Here is a 22,420-nt window from a genome sequence, read left to right as displayed (position 1 = left end):
TATCATCAAAATCTAGCAGTGAATTCTGTATTACTAGATAGATAAACTAAAGTTAGTCATGAATACTTCATTTTAGAAGGAACCTTTAAAGACTATTTGGTTGAACCAAATACAAATCTGATTGTTATTTATATCTGGCATACTTCCTTGGGTTTGGTTGTGTTTGGTTTTTGTTTTAGAAACTCCATTGTAGACCTCCCTCTCTAGATTAAGCTTGAATTTTTGGATAGCTGTAAGTGATACATTTTGAGTCAATGTGCAGAAGAATATCCTCTCTCCACTAAACTATTATTTTTACATTGTAAATTGAGATTGCAGCAAACATACTTCCTGTCTCATATTTTATCTCTTCTACCCTCTCACTCTAGCCAGCTCTGTTTAGAAAAAAAAGTTAAGCCTGGGCACGGTGGCTCACACCTATAATCCCAGCACTTTGAGAGGCCGAGAGGGGGAGTCACAAGGTCAGGAGTTCGAGACCAGCCTGGCCAACATGGTGAAACCGTGTCTCTGCTAATAACACAAAAATTAGCCAGCCATGGTGGTGTGCATCTGTAGTCCCAGCTATTCAGGAGGCTGAGGCAGGAGAATCGCTTGAACCCAGAAAGTGAAAGTTGCAGTAAACTGAGATTATGCCACTGCACTCCAGCATGGGTGACAAGAGCGAAACTCCATCTACAAAAAAAAAAAAAAAGTTAAAAGTGGAGAAACTGCAGAGGAGAATGTAAAGCTGTGTCAATAGAAAAATAGCTTCAGTGGTCCCTTTTGTGCTGCAGTTTTCCTCTCTTCATAATTCTTGATCTTTGAACATTTAAGCAAACAACCTACGTCCCTGCTAAAATGTGGTTCCCAGAACTGAATGCTGCCTCTGACAGTAATTCACAAAATGTAAAGAGGATCATTGCTCTATTGTTTCGTACCCTGTGATTGCATCAGTCTTTTGGTACCTACAAGGCATGTCGATAGGGTTGACTCAGGAGTCAACTCAAGAGAAAATATCTTTGGCTGGATACATAATGTCTAAAACTCTATTGAACAGTTACATAGCTAGCAATCTTAGGTGGGAATTTTATGGTTAATTCTGCCTAGCAGGCTCATCAAGAGGTATCCTGGCCCATGTGAAATTCACTAGAGGCCTTGACATATGCCTGCCTGAAATTAATAAACACCATGTCTGCAACTTTTACCTGATTTTGTGTCTTCTAATCTTATGAAAAAAGTAAATAAGTTTTTGTGCCCAATAAACCCATGCTGGCTTTAAGAACAGGTTTTTTTCTTTGAGGTTCTCATGAGACATACTTTTTATGAGCTATGACAGAACCTTGATAAGCACCATTATTAAACTTACTAGTCTTTGTTTTGCAGAGCACATATTCTTCTTAAGTTTGAAAAATCAGAATTGTTTGCTCTATATTTTCATAAATACTCAAGGCCATACAGTGTAATTCAGAATACTAGCCTATGGGATCCCTCAATACTCAGTACTCAGTGATATAACCCCTTTACTACTGAATCCATTTAGGATCGCCAATTTCTGTCTTGTAATCCTATCACTGATTTAGCTTTAGATTTTCACATTTAATATCTATCTCACCATTTAATAACTTTTTCCTTTTAAAATTATTCTGAGTCTAAGCAAAAACAAAATAATTTTGCTTTGTCTCTTTAATTCATTAATACAATAATTTTAGTACAATATATTTAGTATAAAAACTCAAAATAATTTTGCTTTGCCTCTTTAATTCATTAATACAATAATTTTAGTACAATATATTTAGTATAAAAACTCAAAATAATTTTGCTTTGCCTCTTTAATTCATTAGTACAATAATTAAATAATAGACTCAAATAATAATAAAAATATCAATACATATGTGCATTATACTTTGCAAGTAAAAATGCTTTATTATACTTTTTTTTTTTTACTTGCCCCAAACATAGTATCAAAAAGTGCTTGTTGGTGTTGCAATTCTCATCTCATTATGAGGATTAGAATTCCAGCTAATACTTCTAGATGTCTATGCGACCTTTAAAAAATTCATTCTGGCTTATATATATATATCTAATTTTTACTTCTGGAAATCTAAACATACCAGAGAGCTTTCTGTGAACAGAGTATAGCTGAAAGACAAATCTATTTTTTATTCTTTATTAGGGACATCTGGAAATACAATCTCAGAATTACTTTGAATATTTGCATCTATTATGATACCATGCTTTTGATTCACTGACTTCTTAGCCAGATATCCAATTACGTTAAACCAAGCTGTTGCCCACCATAAAGTAAGCCATTCCCGGGCTCTTGAGCTGCTGCTTTTCTGCAACCTAAAGAGCTCATTCTCCATCACAAATCTGGGTTCTGTGGAATCAAATCAGCTATTAATTTTATAGCTTTACCTGTCATGTCAACAGAATACATTTCTTTGAACTCGTCTGCTTTTCTTACTTCAGTATTCCAGAAAGTTGGATCTGGGAGACAGGAAAATCAAATAAGAAGTTATTGGGCTACCCTGGGATGGTGCAATGATAAAAATTTGCTGTGGGAGGCATTAGAAGAATTAGAAGAGGACATAGTAATCATCTACTGTAGTTAAGCACTTTATTTTATAGTTAAGGAACCACAGAAAGGAAAGTATCAGAGTCTATTGTTTTCCTGAAAACTTTGTAGGATAGTGCTTTCTAAGAGAAATTCCAAACATAATCCTAGTGATTCTATGTTATTAAGAGATCTTGGGACCTATAAGTGTATAATAATAAGACATTGAGTACTATGAGTTATAGTACATTTGAGAGAATAACAATATAACTCATTTCTGTGTAACTTATCTTTCTTATAGAAGGGATACACTTTTGTGGCGGAAGCATTTACAGGTGACACATTTGTACCAGGCTCACGATGGAAACTGCGCCTCATTGGTTCTTACGCTCCACTGCCATGCCTCTCTCGAGACCCTCCATGCAGTACCTTTGCCATGAAGGAAATCCGAGATTACTACATACCCAATGATAAGAACATTTTATTCAGGTACAAGTGGTATGACAGAAGGGGAAATGCATTTGTTTAAAAATGTTAATATTTTAGGTTCAAAATAAATTCTGCAGTAAAATGCTGACTCAGTTTTGATTTCAATTTCTATATTCTTTTTGGAAACAATTAATTGAGTGTCATGTGATTATGTGTGTGTTATATAAGATTAAGCCTGTATGGCTACATATAATGGTAATGACATTTCCTTAGTTTTCCTCCTACTCAACTTTGATTAAAGATTCTTCATGACATGGCTTCCTCTTACTACTTTCTTCTTCTGCTGCTCCATCTCTGGCTAGTATTTTGTAGGAGTTTCTTTATCAACCAACTCAGCCTTATTTTCATGCTCATCTATGTGCAGTGTTCTGCTTAAATAGTCTAATCATAGATGCCACTCTCTTTCATTAATCAGTCTTCAATGTCACTGCACTGCTTCCAGCCCTCACTATCTTCAGTCTATAGAATTGTTTAATTCCCTTTTCTGCACTTTATCAGTTTTTTCTCTCTCTCCATATCCATTTTCATACTCATCCTTTACTACTAGGGTAAATGCCTTTCAAGAACATGTATTTAAATATGTGATTTTCCTGCTTTAAACCCTTTGGTAACTTTCCACTGGCTGCAGATAAACTCTGAACCACATAGCATGCTATTTAGCATTCTTGAACAAATGCCTAACACAGTGCACGCTCCTGATGGAACTAAAGACCACCTCCTGACATATATGCCCAGCAGTTTTATTTTGCTCATGTCTTTCCTCTTTTCTCATGTGTCCTGTCCCCGCCTCTCTACTTCAAAAAATCCATCACTTTTAATGATAATTTTCAATAGTAAATTTTTTGTGCTTAAGCCTTCAAATATAATTACTTGGCTTTGGTTATGTTCCTATAGTCCTTTGTTCTCTCTGAGACTGTGACATATCAAATTCTATCTGGTGAATTGCATGTTAGCCATTATGAGAATTAACATTGGTTGAAGGCAAGAATCATTTATTTTCAATATAGGACCTAAAACAGTGCCTAATACATAATTGGCCCCCATTAACAATGTGTTTTCTACAAGTTGTTAGAATACTTATCTTCTCTTTTTAATGTACATTTCTCTGCACAGAAAATTTGGAAAATATGTGCATTCCCAAGAAGAAAAAAAAAATACCAATAACTAACAATAGAAATTGTGATTAAAATAGTTTAACTACTGTGATAGAAAACCATTGTATCACATGCCAGGGTCACTAATAGACTAAAAAGTGACATTTAACTGTGCCATAGCTAACCCAGAGTTAGAACCTAAGCAACACCATCTTAAACCCTGTGCCCTGCAAGCACTAAGAAAAACGGTTTTTCCAAAAATAAGTTGTAACTGCTGCCCCGTTTCCTTTGTGATAGCTGCTTGCTGCCCTGTTTTCCTTGCGATAACTGCTGACCTTGGCTTCTGTAAATAAAAACAGGTAGCTTGCTCTGAAAAATGCTGATTGAAAAGAGAAGAAAAAGTTTTCTATTGTAGTGTTTGACTTGCAGCTCTCCACCAGGGACCACTTAGAATTTCCCCAACTTCCAGGAAGCCCACTGTGTAAAGCTGCTTGCCTTTGCTTATCAGAAACTGCCAGAAATAGCTTCTGTAAAGTTGCTTGCCCTGCATCCCCTCACCCTCTTGGTCCTAAAACCAGGATGTGGTTTTTCAGCTTAAAAACCCTGCTCCCCCTGAGCTTGGGGCCACGGGTTGGAGAGACGTGAGTCCTCTGTGGCCGCCGGCAATAAAGACCCTGCAATTTGGCATACTTTTGTCTTGGTGTTGATTTTCTGTGCTCACTCTGGTACAACATAACCTACTACCTAAATTAGTCCCAGAAACTGGTAGTAAAGTCATCAAACTGAGCGATGAGGAAGGTGAAAATGGGGCTGCTCAAGTAGCCTAAGTGAAAGTTTGTAAATTAAAGGATATACAACCTTTTCTGGAAACTCAAGACATTGTTTTGTTTGCCGAGTTGGGTTTCAGCATGCTATAGTAAGTGGTAAGACCAGAAAGTCAGCAAAGGCCTTCCGAGAAGAGCCTCACTGGACAAGAAATACGGATTTTTACATTAGAAGCAAGGGTATTCTTTAAAGGATTTTAAGAAAGATGACATTATTAGACGTGTATTAAAAATTATGTCTGCATAGCATGAATTATATATGTATATAAAATATATAATGTTTTATATTATATAGAATAAAAATGTATATATAAATGTATATATAATTATATATGTATATATACATATAAATGTGCATATATATATATATATAAAATTTTTTTTAGACAGAGCCTCACTCCGTCACCCAGGCTGGAGTGTAGTGGCACGATCTTGGCTCATTGCAAACTCTGACTCCCAGGTTCAAGTGATTCTCATGCTTCAGCCTTCTGAGTAGCTGGGATTATAGTTGTGTGTCACCACACCTGGTTAATTTTTGTATTTTTTGTAGAGATGTGGTCTCACCATGTTGGCCAGGCTGGTCTCAAACTCCTGGCCTCAAGTGATCCACCTGCTTCTGCCTCCCAGTCATGATATTACAGATGTGAGCCACTGTGCCCAGCCTATTAATTATATTTTCTAACAGAAAAGATGTTAGAACTGTATTATTTTAAAATTATATTTAATCATAAAAGACATGGATTATGAAAAAACAACTTCACTCAAGGCAGCAGTGTGTTGAATGAATGGAAGGGGAGCATAACTGGAGGGAGGGAAACCAGGTAAAAGCTTTGAAATAACCCAGGAGTGAGATTAAGGCAGTCTGAAGTAGGGCAGCATATTGACTTGCTAGGACTGCCATAACGAAAGTCCACACATGGGTGGGTGGCTTAAGCAATGGACATTTATTGTTGCAAAGAGCTGTGGAAACTATGAATAGAAGTGTGAGATCAAAGTGTCAACAGGGTTGGTTCCAACTGAGACTGTGGGAGAGAACCTGTTCCATGACTTTCTCCTGACTTCTTCTGGTTTGCTGGTAATCTTTGGTTATCTTTGGCTTTCAGAAGCATCACATCTATCTCTGCCTTATCTTCATGTGGTGTTTTCCCCTGTGTGCCTCTATTTCTAAATTTCTCTTTTTCTTTAGAGACAGAGCTCACTTTGTCTCCCAGCTGGAGTTCAGTGGTGCAATAATGGCTCACTGCAAACGCTAACTCCTGCCTCAAGCAACCCTCTCACCTCACCGTAGCTGGTACTATGGGCACATGCCACCATGCCCAGCTAATTTTTTAATTTTTTGTAGAGACAGATTGTTGCTATGTTGACCAGACTGGTCTCAAACTCTTGGCTTCAAACAATCCACCTGCCTTGGTCCCCCAAGTGCTGGGTTTACAGGAATGAGCCACAGTGCCCAGTACCAAATTTCCCCTTTTTATAAGACATCATCAATCATACTGGAGTAGAGCCCATTCTAATGACTTTATTTTAACTTGATTACCTGCAAAAGACCCTATCGCCAAATAGGTGACATTGTGAAGCACTGGGGGTTCGAACTTCAATAGATCTTTGGCGGTAGGAGGGGATACAATTCCACCTGTAACAGGTACTGACAGTGAATCTGGAGAGAAGAAGGATTTTAAGATATTGAGGTAAAATTGACAGCCTTGCTGGAGTTCTAGAGTTTGACTTGGGGAAATATTTGGATGATGTTGTGTACCTAGATAGAGGGGAGAAGCTCATTTGCAAGGGGGTCCATGGGAAGACAATTAATTCCTTTTTAGTTTTTAAATGTGGTGGTCTAGTGAAATAGCCAAGTGATACTGCATCAGTAGTTCCACTGTAGACATTCATTTGGGAGTCATTATTCTGTTACTGCTCATGGAAGTGCCCAGGAAAGTTTGTAAAATGAGAATCAGATCCAGGACAGAACATGAAGGCTCTCTGATGTTTGTGGGCATGTCTGTCAATGGAAGCAAAGCAGCCCCCAAATAGGAGGGAAAGTATAAAAGTTGCTATAGTGGAAGTGTTCTTATAGTGGAAGTGTTCTTAAAGGAAGAGGAAATCAGGGTCCAGTCAACACTGCCAGATTCTCCTGAGAGGTAAAGGAAGATACGAACCGAAGTTTGTATAGGATGGTGACAAACTCCTTGAAACCTTGGCAAGAGTAAGTTTAGCACATGATATGTTAGTTCGTTCTCACACTGCTATAAAGACATACCTGAGACTGGATGATTTATGGAGAAAAGAGATACAATTGACTCACAGTTTTACAGGATGCACAGGAGGCATGGCTGGGGAAGCCTCAGGAATCTTACAATCGTGGCAGAAGATGAAAAGGAAGCAGGAACAATCTTCACATGGCAAAGCAGGAGAGAGACAGAGAGAGAGAGAGAAAGATATATAGAGAGAAAGAGAAAGAACGAGAGAGAGAAAAGTGTATAGCACTTCCTATACACTTTCAAACAACCAGATCTCATGAGAACTACTCACTATCACGAGGACAGCAAGGGGGAATTCCGTCACTATGATCCAATCACCTTCCACCAGGCTGCTCCTCCAACACTGATTATCGTAATTTAACATGATATTTGGGTGGGGACACAGAGCCAAACCATGTCACCTGTGTTGGTGACGGAGTGAGCAAGTGGAAGATGAGAAGAGTGGGAGCAGACAACTCTCCTTAGATGCTGAGCTGGGAGGACAGAAATGCAGTACAGTCTGAACTGCAGTGGGCTGAAAGTTGTGTTGGTTTGTTTTTTTGCTTTGTTTTAATCTGTTTTAAAGACAGGAGAGAACTGTACTTATACACAAGCTAATTTCAAGGAGGAATAAATAGTGGGGTTTATTTAAGAGACAGGAGAGAGGCCAGGCATGGTGACTCATGCCTGTAATCTCAGTACTTTACAAGACTGAGGCAGAAGGATTGCTTGAGCCCAGGAGTTCAAAAACAGCCTGGGCAACATAGTGAAATTCTGTCTCTACAAAAAATAAAAACTTAGCTAAGCATGGTGGTGCATACCTGTAGTCCCAGCTATATTGGAGTCTGAGGCGGGAAGATCACTGGAGCCCAGGAGTTTGAGGTGCAATGAGCCATGATTGCACCACTGCACTCCAGCCTGGGTGACCTTTTCCATATATAGAGAGAAAAACAAGTGTTGTCTTTTAGCATCGTCATATATATGAGAGACACGATACTCAGAAGAGCAAATCTCTAGAGAAATTAGAAGTTGATAAAGTCCTGAGCATTTGTGAGGAATCACCTAAAATAAGAGCAAAAAGCCAACTCTTTAATTGCATTAAAGGGGGAGTTGGAAAGAATGAATTAGACCATATGTTTCCCATCTTTTCGCAAGAGGTTTCCAAACAGTTGGTGAGAGGTGAAGGTGAAGGCTATGGGTACTACTTCAATTTCTCTGTATTTTTGTGAATCACAGAAAATGCTATTATCAGTGAAGCTCTAAAGGATTCTGCCAGTAGTGATTTTTGTGTAACAGAGAGGGTTGATGTGGCAGTGGTTTGCAGATCTATTAAGAGGTTCGGTGGTTTTTAGGGCTATCAAGTTTTATATTTGTTTATTTTTATGAAGTTCTGGTGTACATGTGCAAGTAAACATGTGCCATGGTGGATTGCTGCACCTGTTAACCCATCACCTAGGTATTAAGCCCAGCATGCATTAGCTCTTTTCCCTAATGCTCTCCCACCCCACCCTCCCCCAACAGGCCCTAGTAAGTGTTGTTCCCCTCCCTGTGTCCACGTGTTCTCATTGTTCAGCTCCCACTTATAAGTGAGAACATACAATGTTTGGTTTTCTGTTCCTGTGTTAGTTTGCTGAAGATAATGGCTTCCAGCTCCATCCATATCCCTGCAGAGAACATAATCTCATTCCTTTTTATGGCTGCATAGTATTCCATGGTGCATATGTACCACATTTTCTTTATCCATTCTATCATTGATGGGCATTTGGGTGAATTCCATGCCTTTGCTATTGTGAATAGTGCTGCAATGAACATATGTGTGCATGTAACTTTATAATAGAATGATTTATATTCCTTTGGGTATATAATGGGGTATATATCTAATGGGATTGCTGGGTCAAATGGTATTACTAGTTTCAAATCTTTGAGGAATCACCACACTGCCTTCCACAATGATTGAACTAATTTACATTCCCACCAACAGTGTAAAAGAGTTTCCACTTCTCTGCAACCTCGCCAGCATCTATTGTTTCCTGACTCTTTAATAATCTCCATACTGACTGGCATGAGATGGTATCTTATTGTGGTTTTGATTTGCATTTCTCTAGTGATCAGTGATGTTGAGCTATTTTTCATGTGTTTTTTTGCCACGTGTGACATTTTTTGAGAAGTATCTGTTCATATCCTTTGTAGGCCTATCAAGTTTTATAAGTGACTGCTTACTACATCTAAACAAAAAGTTACATTTTTTAAATCTGGGATTTGATGATAATAAAGGTTCTATATTCTTTTTTTTGCAGTTACTATATTGGGATCTTTTGCCAAAGTCTATAATAACTCCAGTTTTCAGGATGTTAGTGGACTTTACAAAGTAGTTTTACTTATAGCTTATCATATCAGAAAATTAGACTATTTTCCTTACTGCATTAGTCTGTTCTTGCATTGCTATAAAGAAATACCTGAGACTGGGTAATTTCTGAAGAAAAGAGGATTAATTGACTCACAATTCTGCAGGCTGTACAGAAAGCATGATGCTGGCATCTGCTCAGCTTCTAGGGAGGCCTCAGGAAGCTTCCAATCATGGAAGAAGGGGAAGGGTGAGCAGGCATATCACATGGCCAGAGCAGGAGTAAGAGAGAAAGGGAGAGGGAGGTACACGTTTAAACAACCAGATCTCATGACAACTCACTCAGTGTCATGCAAACAGCATCAAGTAGATGGTGCTAAACCATTTATGAGAAACCTGTCCCCAAGATCCAGTTACCTCCCACCACGCCCCACCTCCAACAGTGAGGATCACAATTTGACGGGAGATTTGGTCAGGGACACATATCCAAACTATCTTGCTTACTGACTTGAGAGAAGGACCAACATACTTGCTTATAATGTTAACTTTTTTTCTTTACAGATATTCTGTTAAAGTTGTAACACCACAACCTGCTACAATACAGGTACGCACATCCAAACCAGATGCATTCATCAAGCTGCAGGTCCTAGAAAATGAAGAAACTATGGTGAGCTCCACTGGAAAAGGCCAAGCTATAATCCCAGCGTTTAACTTCTTGAAGAGTGAGAAAGGTTTGAGCTCCCAGTGTAAGTGTGCCTTTATGAACAGGATATTTAGATTCATAAATGAATACTTACGTTTTCATCATACTTTAAAAATGAAAATAAAGTAGCAAGTGACCACTTAAATTATGAAACTTAATAGTACAGTAAAATATGAAAAGTATAGCATTTGAACATCAAATTAGGCTCTGAAAATCAATATAGGTTTACTTTACAGCCTTCTCACCTTTGAGAAAAATGTACTTTCCTGTCACATAAGCCTTCTTAATAAAAAGTCAAATTTTCATTATTTTGAAAGAATATTTTTACTTTTTAAAAATTCTTAATTCATTATTTTTAGAAATTATTATATTTACTAAAATTAACAAAAATTAAAGTTATTACTTTCAATAGACTATTCTCAATGATTACATAAATTAAAAAATTTTGGAAATAATGATTAGCAGTGCTACTCTGAGGTGTATTAATTATGTTAGTAACTTGATTCTGACTATAAAAATCACACATTACCAATGTAGAATATTTAGAAAAATAGAAAATTACAAACAAGGGAACAAGAAATGTTTTATAATCATGCTGCTCAGAAAAAAAATAGTTTTGCCAAAACGCACTGTAAATGTTTTGGCTTTTATGCCTTCGTTCTCCATTTTTGCATTTAGATTTTAGCAAAACTGAGTTCTTAACCTATTTTGCCCCTTGAGATTTCTTCTTTCTTAAAACCATGACTTTTTTATTTTTTGTGGCCTTGGCTGGGACCTCCAAACCAAGGTTGAATAAGTGATGCTGATGTATTTCCTTTTCTTAAGTAGGAACACTTGTGGCACTTATCATTTATTATCTTTGTTGGTGGCTTTTAACAATTAGACTTTATGAAACTTGAGAAAGCTCCTTCTATTGATAGCTCTGAATTTGAATATTGAATGGGTTTGGAACCTTATTATTTTTTATAGTTGTTTATAGAATTCATCAAATTTTATCCCTTTAAATTTAATAAATTGAGTTTTAATTCTGAATCAATCTTGCATTCTTAGAATAAAATCTATTTGGCCATGATATTTTAATATACTGCTATGTTTAGAATATACAATTTTACTAGTTTGTTTGATCATAATCATAACTTTGTATCTCTATGAGAGTTTTTTTCCTCTCTCTATGTATACATGTACATTATTCTTTTCTAGTTCTCAAGCTAAAATTATGATGAATTTTTGAAATTAATTTGAGAACTTTTTAGTTTTACTATTTTTGAGTCTTTTAAATTCTCCAGAATTCATTTCTTTTTAAAAAATTTATTAGATTTGTCCTCAAAACTTTCTAAATCTGATGTTTTCAGGGGATAGATTTTTGTTTTTTTTACTATTTAAGAAAATAATTTTCAAGTTTACATTTAACTGCCTTTCATTTATATAGAATATATTTTTGATGAAAAGTACAGATTCATTTAGTATTTCCAATTTATCTGCATAAATTTGCATATAGGATTTTAAAAAAATTTTAAATCTCTTCTCAATAGGTTTGTATAAAGTATTATATTTATTTATTTGTAATTTATTCTTAATCGGACTTTTTTTGAATTTACTCTGTATTATTGGTCTTTTCTTAGAAAGAACTGGATGTATTAATCAAACCCTAATGGCTCTTTTAGATTTATAATCTACTTCATCAGTATTTATATTTATCTTTAAAAATCCTTTCTCTGCTTTTAAAATTTAGTCAAATGTTTTTCCTTCTAGCTTTGCCAGTTGTAAATTTAGTTCATGTTTTAAATCTGTTTTTAAATGAATATATTTAATGCTATACATTTTTCTAACTCTGACTACATATATTTTATTATATTTTATAAGTCAGAATACTATAAAATTTTATATGTAGTGTTATGTTAGCCATGGGCTATGATTTTTTGATATTTTTCTTTAAGATTTATAATATTTTTAGAATTTCTAATAATAAAATTGTTTTATTTAGCCTATTGCTGTTAATTTTTAATTGAATTATTTGGAGTTAGAAAGTGCAGATATATTTTCTGCTTTGAGGATTTGCTTGGAGTTTTTCCTGTTTCCTGATTCAAATAAAATTTGATTAGTGTTCCACTGAGGTTTACAAAGAACTCTATTTTGGAGGTAGTTTGATGTCTAAGTGCACACACACACACACTTTCATAAAAGTCAAACTTGCTAATTATGATATTTAAAATGTCAAGAGTGTCAGTTATATTTTTTATCTCATTGGTGTGTAAATTTCTTCATGATGTGTATTAAGATGTTTTATTTTTATTTTTAAATGTGTGAAAACATCTCTTACTCTAATATTTTTAGTTTTACATATTTCTATGCTATGTTGCTAGTTAAAGTTTTATATTTGCCTTATATTTTTGATGTATTATATTTTCAGAATAAACATAAAGCAGCTTTCTGTTAACTTTAACAGGATTCCTAATCACTGATTCTTCCTTTTGTTATCATTTGCCTGTTGATGCTGTTCATCTGTTTATTTTTACATCCTCTACATGTTTTTGCTGTCAGTCTTTCTCCTATAAATAGATATTTTCTCTACACAGCAATATATGGACTGGCTTTGTGCCTGGTCCAAATCTCATCTTGAATTATAATGTGAATTGTAATCTCCACATGTCAGAAGAGAGACCTCATAGGAGATTATTAGATCCTGGGGGATGTTTCCCCCATGTTATTCTTGTGATAGTAAGGGAGTTCTCACAAAATCTGATGTTTTTATAGGATTTCCCCCACTTCGCTCTGCACTTCTCTCTCCTGTCATTATGTGAAGAATCATATGTTTACTTACCCTTCCCTTTCTGCCATGATTGTAAGTTTCCTGAGGCCTCTTCAGTGTTTTAGCAGTGTGAGGACAGACTAATAAAAATGCAAGATTCTTGTCTCTAAAATGGGGGAATGCAGTCCATTTACATTTATTTTGATGCATATACTTTTTTTGAATTCTTCCATCACATTATATCTTTGAATATATTACATCTTCTGGTGGACCTTTGCAAAGCTATTTCATAATCAGCACCCTTCGTGAGTTCTTATTCCCAAAAATGTTTATTCTGATTGAATGTACAAGCAAACTGCTAGAAATAACTGTCATTTTTCTTTTAAAAATTTTTTTATTATACTTTAAGCCCTGGGATACACGTGCAGAATGCGCATGTTACATAGGTATACACGTGCCATGGTGGTTTTCTGCACCCATCAACCCATCATCTACATTAGGTATTTCTCCTAATGCTATCCCTCCCCTAGGCTCCTACTACCTGACAGGCCCTGGTGTGTGATGTTCCCCTCCCTGTGTCCATGTATTCTCATGGTTCAACTCCCACTTATGAGTGAGAACATGTAGTGTTTGGTGTTCTGTTCCTGTGTTAGTTTGCTGAGAATGATGGTTTTCAGCTTCATCCATGTCCCTGCAAAGGACATTAATGCATTCTTTTTTATGGCTGCATAGTATTCCATGGTGTATTTGTGCCACATTTTCTTTATCTACTCTATCATTGATGTGCATTTGGGTTGGATCCAAGTCTTTTCTACTGTGAACAGTGCTGCAATAAACATACATGTGCATGTGTCTTTATAGTAGAATTATTTATAATCCTTTGGGTATATATCCAGTAATGGGATTGCTGGGTCAAATGGTATTTCTGGTTCTAGATCCTCGAGGAATTGCCACATTGTCTTTCACAATGGTTGAACTATTTTACACTCCCACCAACACTGTGAAATCATTCCTATTTCTCCCCATCCACTCCAGCATCTGTTGTTTCCTGACTTTTTAATGATCGCCATTCTGACTGGCATGAGATGGTATCTCATTGCTGTTTTGATTTGTATTTCTCTAATGATCCGTGATGATGAGCTTTCTTCATATGTTTTTTGGCCACATAAATGTCTTCTTTTGGGAAGTGTCTGTTCATATCCTTCGCCCACTATTTGATGTTTTTTTTTTCTTATAAATTTGGTGAAGTTCTTCGTAGGTTCTGGATATTAGCCCTTTGTCAGATGGATAGGTTGCAAAATATTTCTCTCTTTCTGTAGGTTGCCTATTCACTCATGATAGTTTCTTTTGCTGTGCAGAAGCTCTTTAGCTTAATTAGACCCCATTTGTCAATTTTGGCTTTTGTTGCCATTGCTTTTGGTGTTAGTCATGAAGTCTTTGCCCATGCCTATGTCCTTAATGGTATTGCCTAGGTTTTCTTCTAGGATTTATGGTTTTAGGTCTTACAGTTAAGTCTTTAATCTATCTTGAGTTAATTTTTGTATAAGGTGTAAAGAAGGGGCCCAGTTTCAGTTTTCTGCATATGGCTAGCCAGTTTTCCCACCACCATTTATTAAATAGGAATCCTTTCCCTATTGCTTGTTTCTGTCAGGTTTGCCAAAGATAAGATGGTTGTAGATGTGTGGCATTATTTCTGAGGCCACTGTTCTGTTCCATTGGTCTGATACCTGTTTTGGTACCAGTATCATGCTGTTTTGGTTACTGTAGCCTTGTTGTATAGTTTGAAGTCAGGTAGCATGATGACTCTAGCTTTGTTATTTTTGCTTAGGATTGTCTTGGCTATACGGGCTCTCCATCAAGCTACCACTGAGTTTCTTCACAGGATTAGAAAAAGCTGCTTTAAATTTCATATAGAACTATCATTTTTCTACATGTAAAAATCTATATACCTCTTTTCTACCTAATATTTATATATATTTTTCCTTTTTAGTTATATAGGTGGGCATTCCAGAGCAATAAAGATGTTAGTGATAACACTGACTTTTGACTCCTTGTCCCTTTCTTCTCAACAACTACTGGCAAGTTAGGGGGTATGAGCTGAGCTACAGGTCACTGCAAATGCTTTGATATCCAACTATCTTACACAGGCTTCAGTAGTGTGATTCTCTGTCTTTTCCCAGTCCAGTGTTCTATCCAGGAATTGCTCCTAACTAGTGGGATGAAGGATACCACTGACGGATTTATTATTTATACTAACTTGACTGGAGACACTCAGTGTATAATACAAACCCTATCGATCTCCCCAGAGTTTTTTGCAAGGTAGACTTTGCCACATGTAGCTCTACTTATCCATATTATTTCCTAAATTAGTTTTTGGGTTTGATCACTAACATTGGGTAAGAAGCGCATTGCCAGGGAGACAAGGAGTACAGTTTGGTCTGTAGACTTTATCAAAATTTTATCACTGCTTATTTAAAATATCTCTGTGTTTTTTATTTATCTAATTATTGTGATTTTTAGAATGTAAAATATTACATATACATAGCTCTGATTATTTTCTCCCTATTTCATTCTTTCCATATTTCTAATCTGATTGATTTTTCAAGTTTCTTCTGATTTTATTGCATAACTCATTTTAATTGTGCTCACTAAACATAATTTCCATCCTCCCACTGTACCAATATATTTCCCTTCTAAATGGCCCAATAAATAATACTGCCCACTCAACATCAACATGTTCATCATTATTTATTTTGTTCCTAGATAGGTTTTGTTTTTGTTTTTGTTTTTGAGATGGAGTTTTACTCTGTCACTCAGGCTGGAGTGAAGTGGACTGATCTCAGCTCACTGCATCCTCCACCTCCTGGATTCAAGCAATTCTCATGCCTTAGCCTCCCAAGTAGCTGGGTTTACAGGCACATGCCATCACACTTGGCTAATTTTTGTATTTCAGTAGAGATGTGGTTTCACCATGTTGGCCAGGCTGGTCTCAAACTCCTGACCTCAAGTGGTCTACTCACCTCGACTTCCCAACGTGCTGGGGTTCCAGGCATAAGCCACTGTTCTTAGATATTTTGAATGCCTGTGATGATTTACCCATAATTCATCAACAAATATGATTGAGGGAATTTGTTAAAAATTCTTTGTATTCTATGTTGAATCATTTACAAAATTAAAGTTATAAAACATATTTAGTTTTATCAAGTGTTTTATACAATTTTAATTTCCCAATTTGATTTATCATTATAATTAATTATATAAATAATATGTTCAATATTCAATAATAGTTGTAATTTTAGAATAATGCCTAGTTGATTGTGGTGTGCTATTCTTTTGTTGTTTTTTTTAATAGTGGTAGATTTGGTTTACAATTATTTTATTGAGAATTTTTTACACATAGTCTAATTAATATTTATAGTGAACAAATATGTTAGTAATATATTCGTTAAATGCTTATATAGATTGGATTTATCTCTGTTCCTTTTTAATTCTACATGGATCTTTGAACATACTCTCTCTTTTAAAAATTATATATTATATAATATCCATTTGGAGAAAAGTCTTTTGTTCCTGTGATTCTTTTAATTACTAGTTACTGTACAATACCCTAAATGGTCCTAGCAGGGAGTTTAACTCCAGCCTTCCATGAATAGTAAATTGAAGCTTACTTGGACAGCAAGTTGCGCAAAACAGTAAGGATCCTTCTGTTCTGATCCTTAGAATAATTTTAAATGATTTAAATTTAAAACTTTTAAAATTTAAATTTATTTATACTTTAAATTTAAATTTTAATGTTTTAAATAATTTTAAGTGAAGAAGAATCCTTGGAATGTTTTCTATTTGGAAAGAAAAACAGATGCCCCTAAAGGAGGGCTGTCTTTATCCTCTCTTCGTAACCTTGGAAATAATGTGTGAGTTGTTGTCATAACCCAGGAATATGCCTTTCCAATGTGAATAAGACTTGGAGGAGAATTGAAGAAATACCAATACCACATTGGGATGATATATTTAGGGCATAAGTGTAGTGTTCAAATCACAGGGGAGTGGGAAATGCATGTACTGTATTAGTAGGGTTGAGCTTAGATAAAGCTGTAGCACTCTTTCAGTTCTTTTGAGCATGTTTTCTTTTCTCCCATCACTTGTCCTTCACCCCTGAATATCTCCTGGGTTGTTTTCAACACTTAGGTTGCATTACTCCTTTGTGGATTCTTGTTCAAACTTGCCCGCACTCCATTTCTAGTTTTTTCTTTAGCTGTGTTAAGACCACTAATCAGATACGTTTTGTTAGTCGGAATGCTTTTTTTTTTTTTTTTTTTAGCTCTTTAAAATGGTGGTTTTCTTTACTCTGATACATTTTACACCAGATTTATAGTTTAGTTCATAGAGGGAACTCAATTCTAAAACCTTAGTGGGCACTTATGTGCAGCTCTCTTATGCTATTTATGACCTCACACTTTTTCCTTAATTAGCTAATTACCACTACCAATTTTCTCTGAAATATTTAAATTCTTGTAGGTAACACTGTTTATAGTTTGTCATCTAGTTTAGTCGTTATTTAGCTCAAAATTTAACCATTTAAAAGAGAAGTGTACATAAATGTTTAAAATCTATTTTTATAAGTTTATTTCTGGCCAAGAATGATACAGAAAAATTGAGTAGAAGGGTAATTAGGTCAGAGATCAGAAATTGATTCAAAAGTAGAGCCAACATCTATAATGGCTCTTATTTTACCTGATATTCCTATTTTTCCATTAGTATTTCCAGATGAAATTTAATACAATTTTTCAAGTTTTCCTCAAAACACACAAAAATCATTGTTTTTCTTCTGACTGCCTTGAATATATCAATACATTAAGGAGAACTGACATTGTTACAATATCGAATTTGCATGCAAGAAAAGACTATTTCCATTTATTCATGACCTCTTTTGTGTTTCATGGAAAAGATGAAAAAGTTTCTCCATACAGATTGATAGAACTCCTGTTGTGAATTAGATAATTTCTTCATTTAGACTTCAAACAGGATGTTATTTTTAAATTGATGCTATTAATTTGTGTTTATATATAAGCAGACATTAAATTTAAAAATTACTCTTTTCAGCAGCTTCTCTTGGAAACAAATCTATTTATATATCCTTTACTGTATGTATTTCTGGCGCACCCTCACCAAAAATATTAATACATGCAAAAAATATGTGTGTGTGTCTGTGTGTCTGTGTTTACAGGATATGACACACTACCTTGAAATGTACTCTGTATACAAACAGTCTTACCATGGGCTAAAAAAGAGATAAACTCCGTTGCAAGGATGCAGAAGTTCAAAGTGAGCCAGTCACAAATCTTATATACAGATCTCTTTAGGTTTTGTATCATATCATAGGAATTTATGGAATAGCTGTATATCTTATAATTTTTCAAGAATAAAATCTTATACTAATACTCATGCTAAAATGTTAATATAAATTTTGTGATGTTGAATGTTTTGTAAAATTTCTAATTTTAAAATTTGTACTTTTGGAAATTTATAATTTTCCTTAAAATTTACATGGTAAGTAATTATTTGAGGAAGCCCTATAGACAAGGAATAATACATTATTTTACTTCATATGGCTATATGAGGCTCCTACAAAGAGTGATCTGTGATACACCCAATCTTTAAAATTCAAGGATGAATTTTTACAAATAACCTGTGTATATAATTTTCTGAAGTTGTACATGCACATATATTCAATAAATGTTTAGAAGTAGAACTACTGGGTCAGGGAATGGATATATGTGTTGTAATTTTCTTATATATTGTCCAGCTGCCCTCTACCGAGTTTGTGTAAATGTATGATCCATACTCCCCTGATTGACAGAGTGAGTTCTATATTTCTTGACTGTTGTCACCTGAATGCTAAAAATATTAATTTATATTTAATTTGTCTTTAGTGAGATTTTAGCATGTTTTTATGTCTTATATTTCCTCTTTTTGTATTACCTTCTTTGCAAATTTTTAAGTGCTTTCCAATTTTTTTTGAAGTTAGCTATTTTTTTTCTAATTGATTTATATAGTATCATATATTAGGGAAATTTGCCCTTTTTCCTATGTGCTTCTATTTTTTTTGTAAAAAAAATGAGTTATAAATTAATGGCTAGCAGATGGAAGGAAGTAAAGGACAGGGCCTTTGTGTCATACATTTTTAATTTTTTATTAAAGTATAATTTATATACAGTAAAAAGTACAAATCAACATTTTGATAAGTACATACTTTAGTGTGACGACCCACACCACTAACAAGATATAAAACATTTCTGTTACCCAGAAGATACTGCAGGCCATTTCCATTCAATTTCCTCAGCCCCAAAGAGGTAATCACTGTTCACATTTCCATCACAGTAGACTTGTTTTGCCTGTTCTAGAACTTCATAAAATTGGAACCATACAGTATTTATCTTTGACATGGGCTTCTTTTGCTCAGCATAATGTTTTCAAGTTATATCTATGTTATTGCATATAACACTATTCTATTTCTATCCATGTTTCTGAGTATTATTAATTCCACTGCATGGAGATACCACACTTTGTTTATCCATTCTCCTATTGGACATATGCGTTTATTGGAGTTTTAGGATATGGTGACTAAAGCTGATGAGGACATGTTTGTACAAATCCTTTTTTGGACTTTATGTTTTCATTTCACTTGGATCAATATTCAGGAGTTGAATTATGTCTGAGTTTGACATATGTATACATTTATTTATAAATGGCAAAAAGTTTATCAAATGGATTGTATCATTTTACATTCCCAACAAGGTATAAAAATTCTGGTTTCTCACATTTTTGCTCACTTTTATTGTCGTCAATGTTTTTAATCAGTCATTCTAGTGTATATATCATACTATTTCCTTGTAGTCTAATTTGCGTTTCCCTTATTGACTAATGATGTTGAGCATTTTATGTGTGCTTATTGACCATGTGTATAACTTATTGATCAAAGGATTTATTCACACATTACACCCATATTCTTATAGTTGTCTTTATTATTATTATTATTATTAACCTGTTCTTCATATATTCTGTATCTTCTGGATACAAGTTCTTCATCAAATATGTGCTTTGCCAATATGATCTTTTATTCTAAGCTTTGTCTTTTCACTTCCTTAACAGCAACTTTAAAAGAACAAAAGCTTTTAATTTTTATAAAATTGAAGTTGTTAAAAAATTAGTGCTATTTGTATTTTATCTAAGAAATCTTTACCTACTCTAGGACCATGAATATTTTCTTTCATGTTTTATCCTAGAAATTTTATAATCTTAGCATGCATGTTTAATAAAGCATCTTGAAATAATATTTATGTATGGTTTGAGGTAGGGGGTCAAGATTATTTTTAATCCATGTAGGTATTCAGTTGTTCTGGCACTGTGTATTGGAAAGATGATATTTTCTTCATTTAATTACCTTGATATTGTAGTCAAAATTCACTGGACCATGTGTGTATGGGTCTATGTTTGGACTCTGGATCAATTGATCTAAATAACTACTCTTCCTCCAACACTGCATTTTCTTCAAAATTGTAGCTTTTGATTTGGATTTGGATGGTATTGAACTTAGGGAGCACTAACTTTGTAACAAAACTGAGCTTTCTGGTCCATGAATACAGTACATACCTCAATTTTAGTCTTCAATTTCTGTCAACAATTTTTATATTGTAAATCAGCAGATTTTGCATATACTTTACTATGTTCATAGTTGTTATGTATTTTATTTTTAGTGGTGCTCTACCTAGGACTAAAAATACATGCTTTAGGCAATTTGATATCAGTATTCACTCTCCAGGACTGCCATGGCAAATTAACATAAAGTGGATGGCTTAACACAATGAACATTCATTCCCTTACAGTTCTGGAAGACAGAAGTCTGAAATCGAGGTGTTGTCTAGGTCATATTGCCATTGAAAGCTCTAGGAGAGAACCTATTGTCCTTTCTTCTAGCTTTTAGTGGCTCCTGGTATTCCTTGTATTGAGACAGCTTAACTCTGGCCTATCTCTGCCAGCATCTTCACATGACCCTCTTATTTCTGTAGGTCTCTGTGTTTTACCTTTTTCTGGCTCCTTTAAGGACACCCATCAAATCCAACCTGGATTTAGGGCTCATCCTAATCCAGGTTGATGTCTTCTTAGGATCTTTTCTTTAATTAGAACTGCAAACACCCTTATGTCAAATAAGATCACATTCTAAGGTATTGGGTGGACATATCTTTTTTTGGGGGGGGGGGTTCACTATTTCACCTCCCACAATACCATACCATGAATCACTTATCCTCTGTTCAAGTTTTTTCACTCTGTGCTTCTATTTCAATCGTTTCTATTGCTTGTATTCGAGTTTACTAATCTTTGCTTCTGAATTTGACAATCTGTTGTTTAAATCTATCCAGATATTTTTTATTTCAGATATAGTCAGATCTGAAATTTCATTTTGATTCTTCATATATTTCATTTTTCTGTGATATTCACCATTTGCTCACTATGTTCATCTTTTTTCATAAATCCTTAAGCACATTTTAAATAGCTATTTTGAAGTCCTTTTTTGATGAGTTCAACATTTGTATCTATTTCTATTGACTATATTCTCATTATTATATTATTTATTATATATTATTATATATGTAACATTATTCTTATATTTTCTGCTTCTTCTATCAAATTGATTGTGTGCTGTATATTGTGTGTGCTACACTGCTAAGAGTCTAGATTATGCTCTTTTAATTGAAAGAGTGTTGAATCTTGTTCTGGTGGGCACTTAATTTATTGGCGGCTTAGCTTGTTCCTAGTCCTGAACTTATTAAGTAAGTTCTAGAGGTACCATGACACCAGTGTTGTTAGAGTAGTTCTACTCTTAAAGCTTGGACTTTCTTGGGTCTCAACTGGATGCTCAGTGTATTCATTGAATTCCCTTCATTTTGACAGGTCAGAATTTCAATGTCTCCCAACACTGTGCAATTACCAGGCTCTTCATTAAGCTCACTAACCCCCAGTAGTTATTGTTTGCCTGGTATTGTTAAGTGTTTGTACAAATGAAGTTTGGAATTCAGCTAAAGACTCAAGTGGACCCCATGTCTATTTCTAAGCTCCTTTACTGCTCATATGCTCCCTTCTGATACCCTACCTCAAATTTTAGTTGTCGCTGGAGTCCTGCTCACTCATCTTTGTTCCTAAACTTAGCAGCACTGCTGTTCACTACTTTGGTCTATACTTCCCTGTATAAAGTTGGGAAGGTGCTTGTAGGAAGAAATCTCTGGAAATCAAGAGATCACCCTTGATTGTATGCTTCCCTTGTCTCAAGGATCACAATCCTGCACTGTATATTTTCCAGTGGCTAAAAATAATTGCTTTATACACTTTGTACATTTTTATCATTTTTTGTGGTGGGAGAATAAGACCAATGTCATGGCTGGAATTAGAATA

At 34.9% G+C, this 22,420-nt stretch overlaps 1 protein-coding gene across 5 annotated transcripts in view; it reads left to right on the top strand.

Annotated features, from left to right (window-relative positions):
• ADGB (androglobin) overlaps positions 1-22,420 on the top strand; it is a 212,328-nt gene that overhangs the window by 153,053 nt on the left and 36,855 nt on the right. For all 5 annotated transcript variants that reach the window (XM_012452674.2, XM_012452684.3, XM_012452694.3 and 2 more), the window contains 2 exons: positions 2,835-3,022; positions 10,083-10,267. In XM_012452674.2, the coding sequence (XP_012308097.2) occupies positions 2,835-3,022; positions 10,083-10,267 (373 nt within the window). The remainder of the gene's footprint in view (positions 1-2,834; positions 3,023-10,082; positions 10,268-22,420) is intronic.

Source organism: Aotus nancymaae, unplaced genomic scaffold (genome assembly GCF_030222135.1).
Source record: "Aotus nancymaae isolate 86718 unplaced genomic scaffold, 86718_ANA_hifiasm-v0.15.2.pri h1tg000040l, whole genome shotgun sequence".
Lineage (NCBI taxonomy): Eukaryota > Metazoa > Chordata > Mammalia > Primates > Aotidae > Aotus > Aotus nancymaae.
Note: the sequence above shows the minus strand (reverse complement) of the source record. Positions and strands in the feature narration are given on the sequence as shown.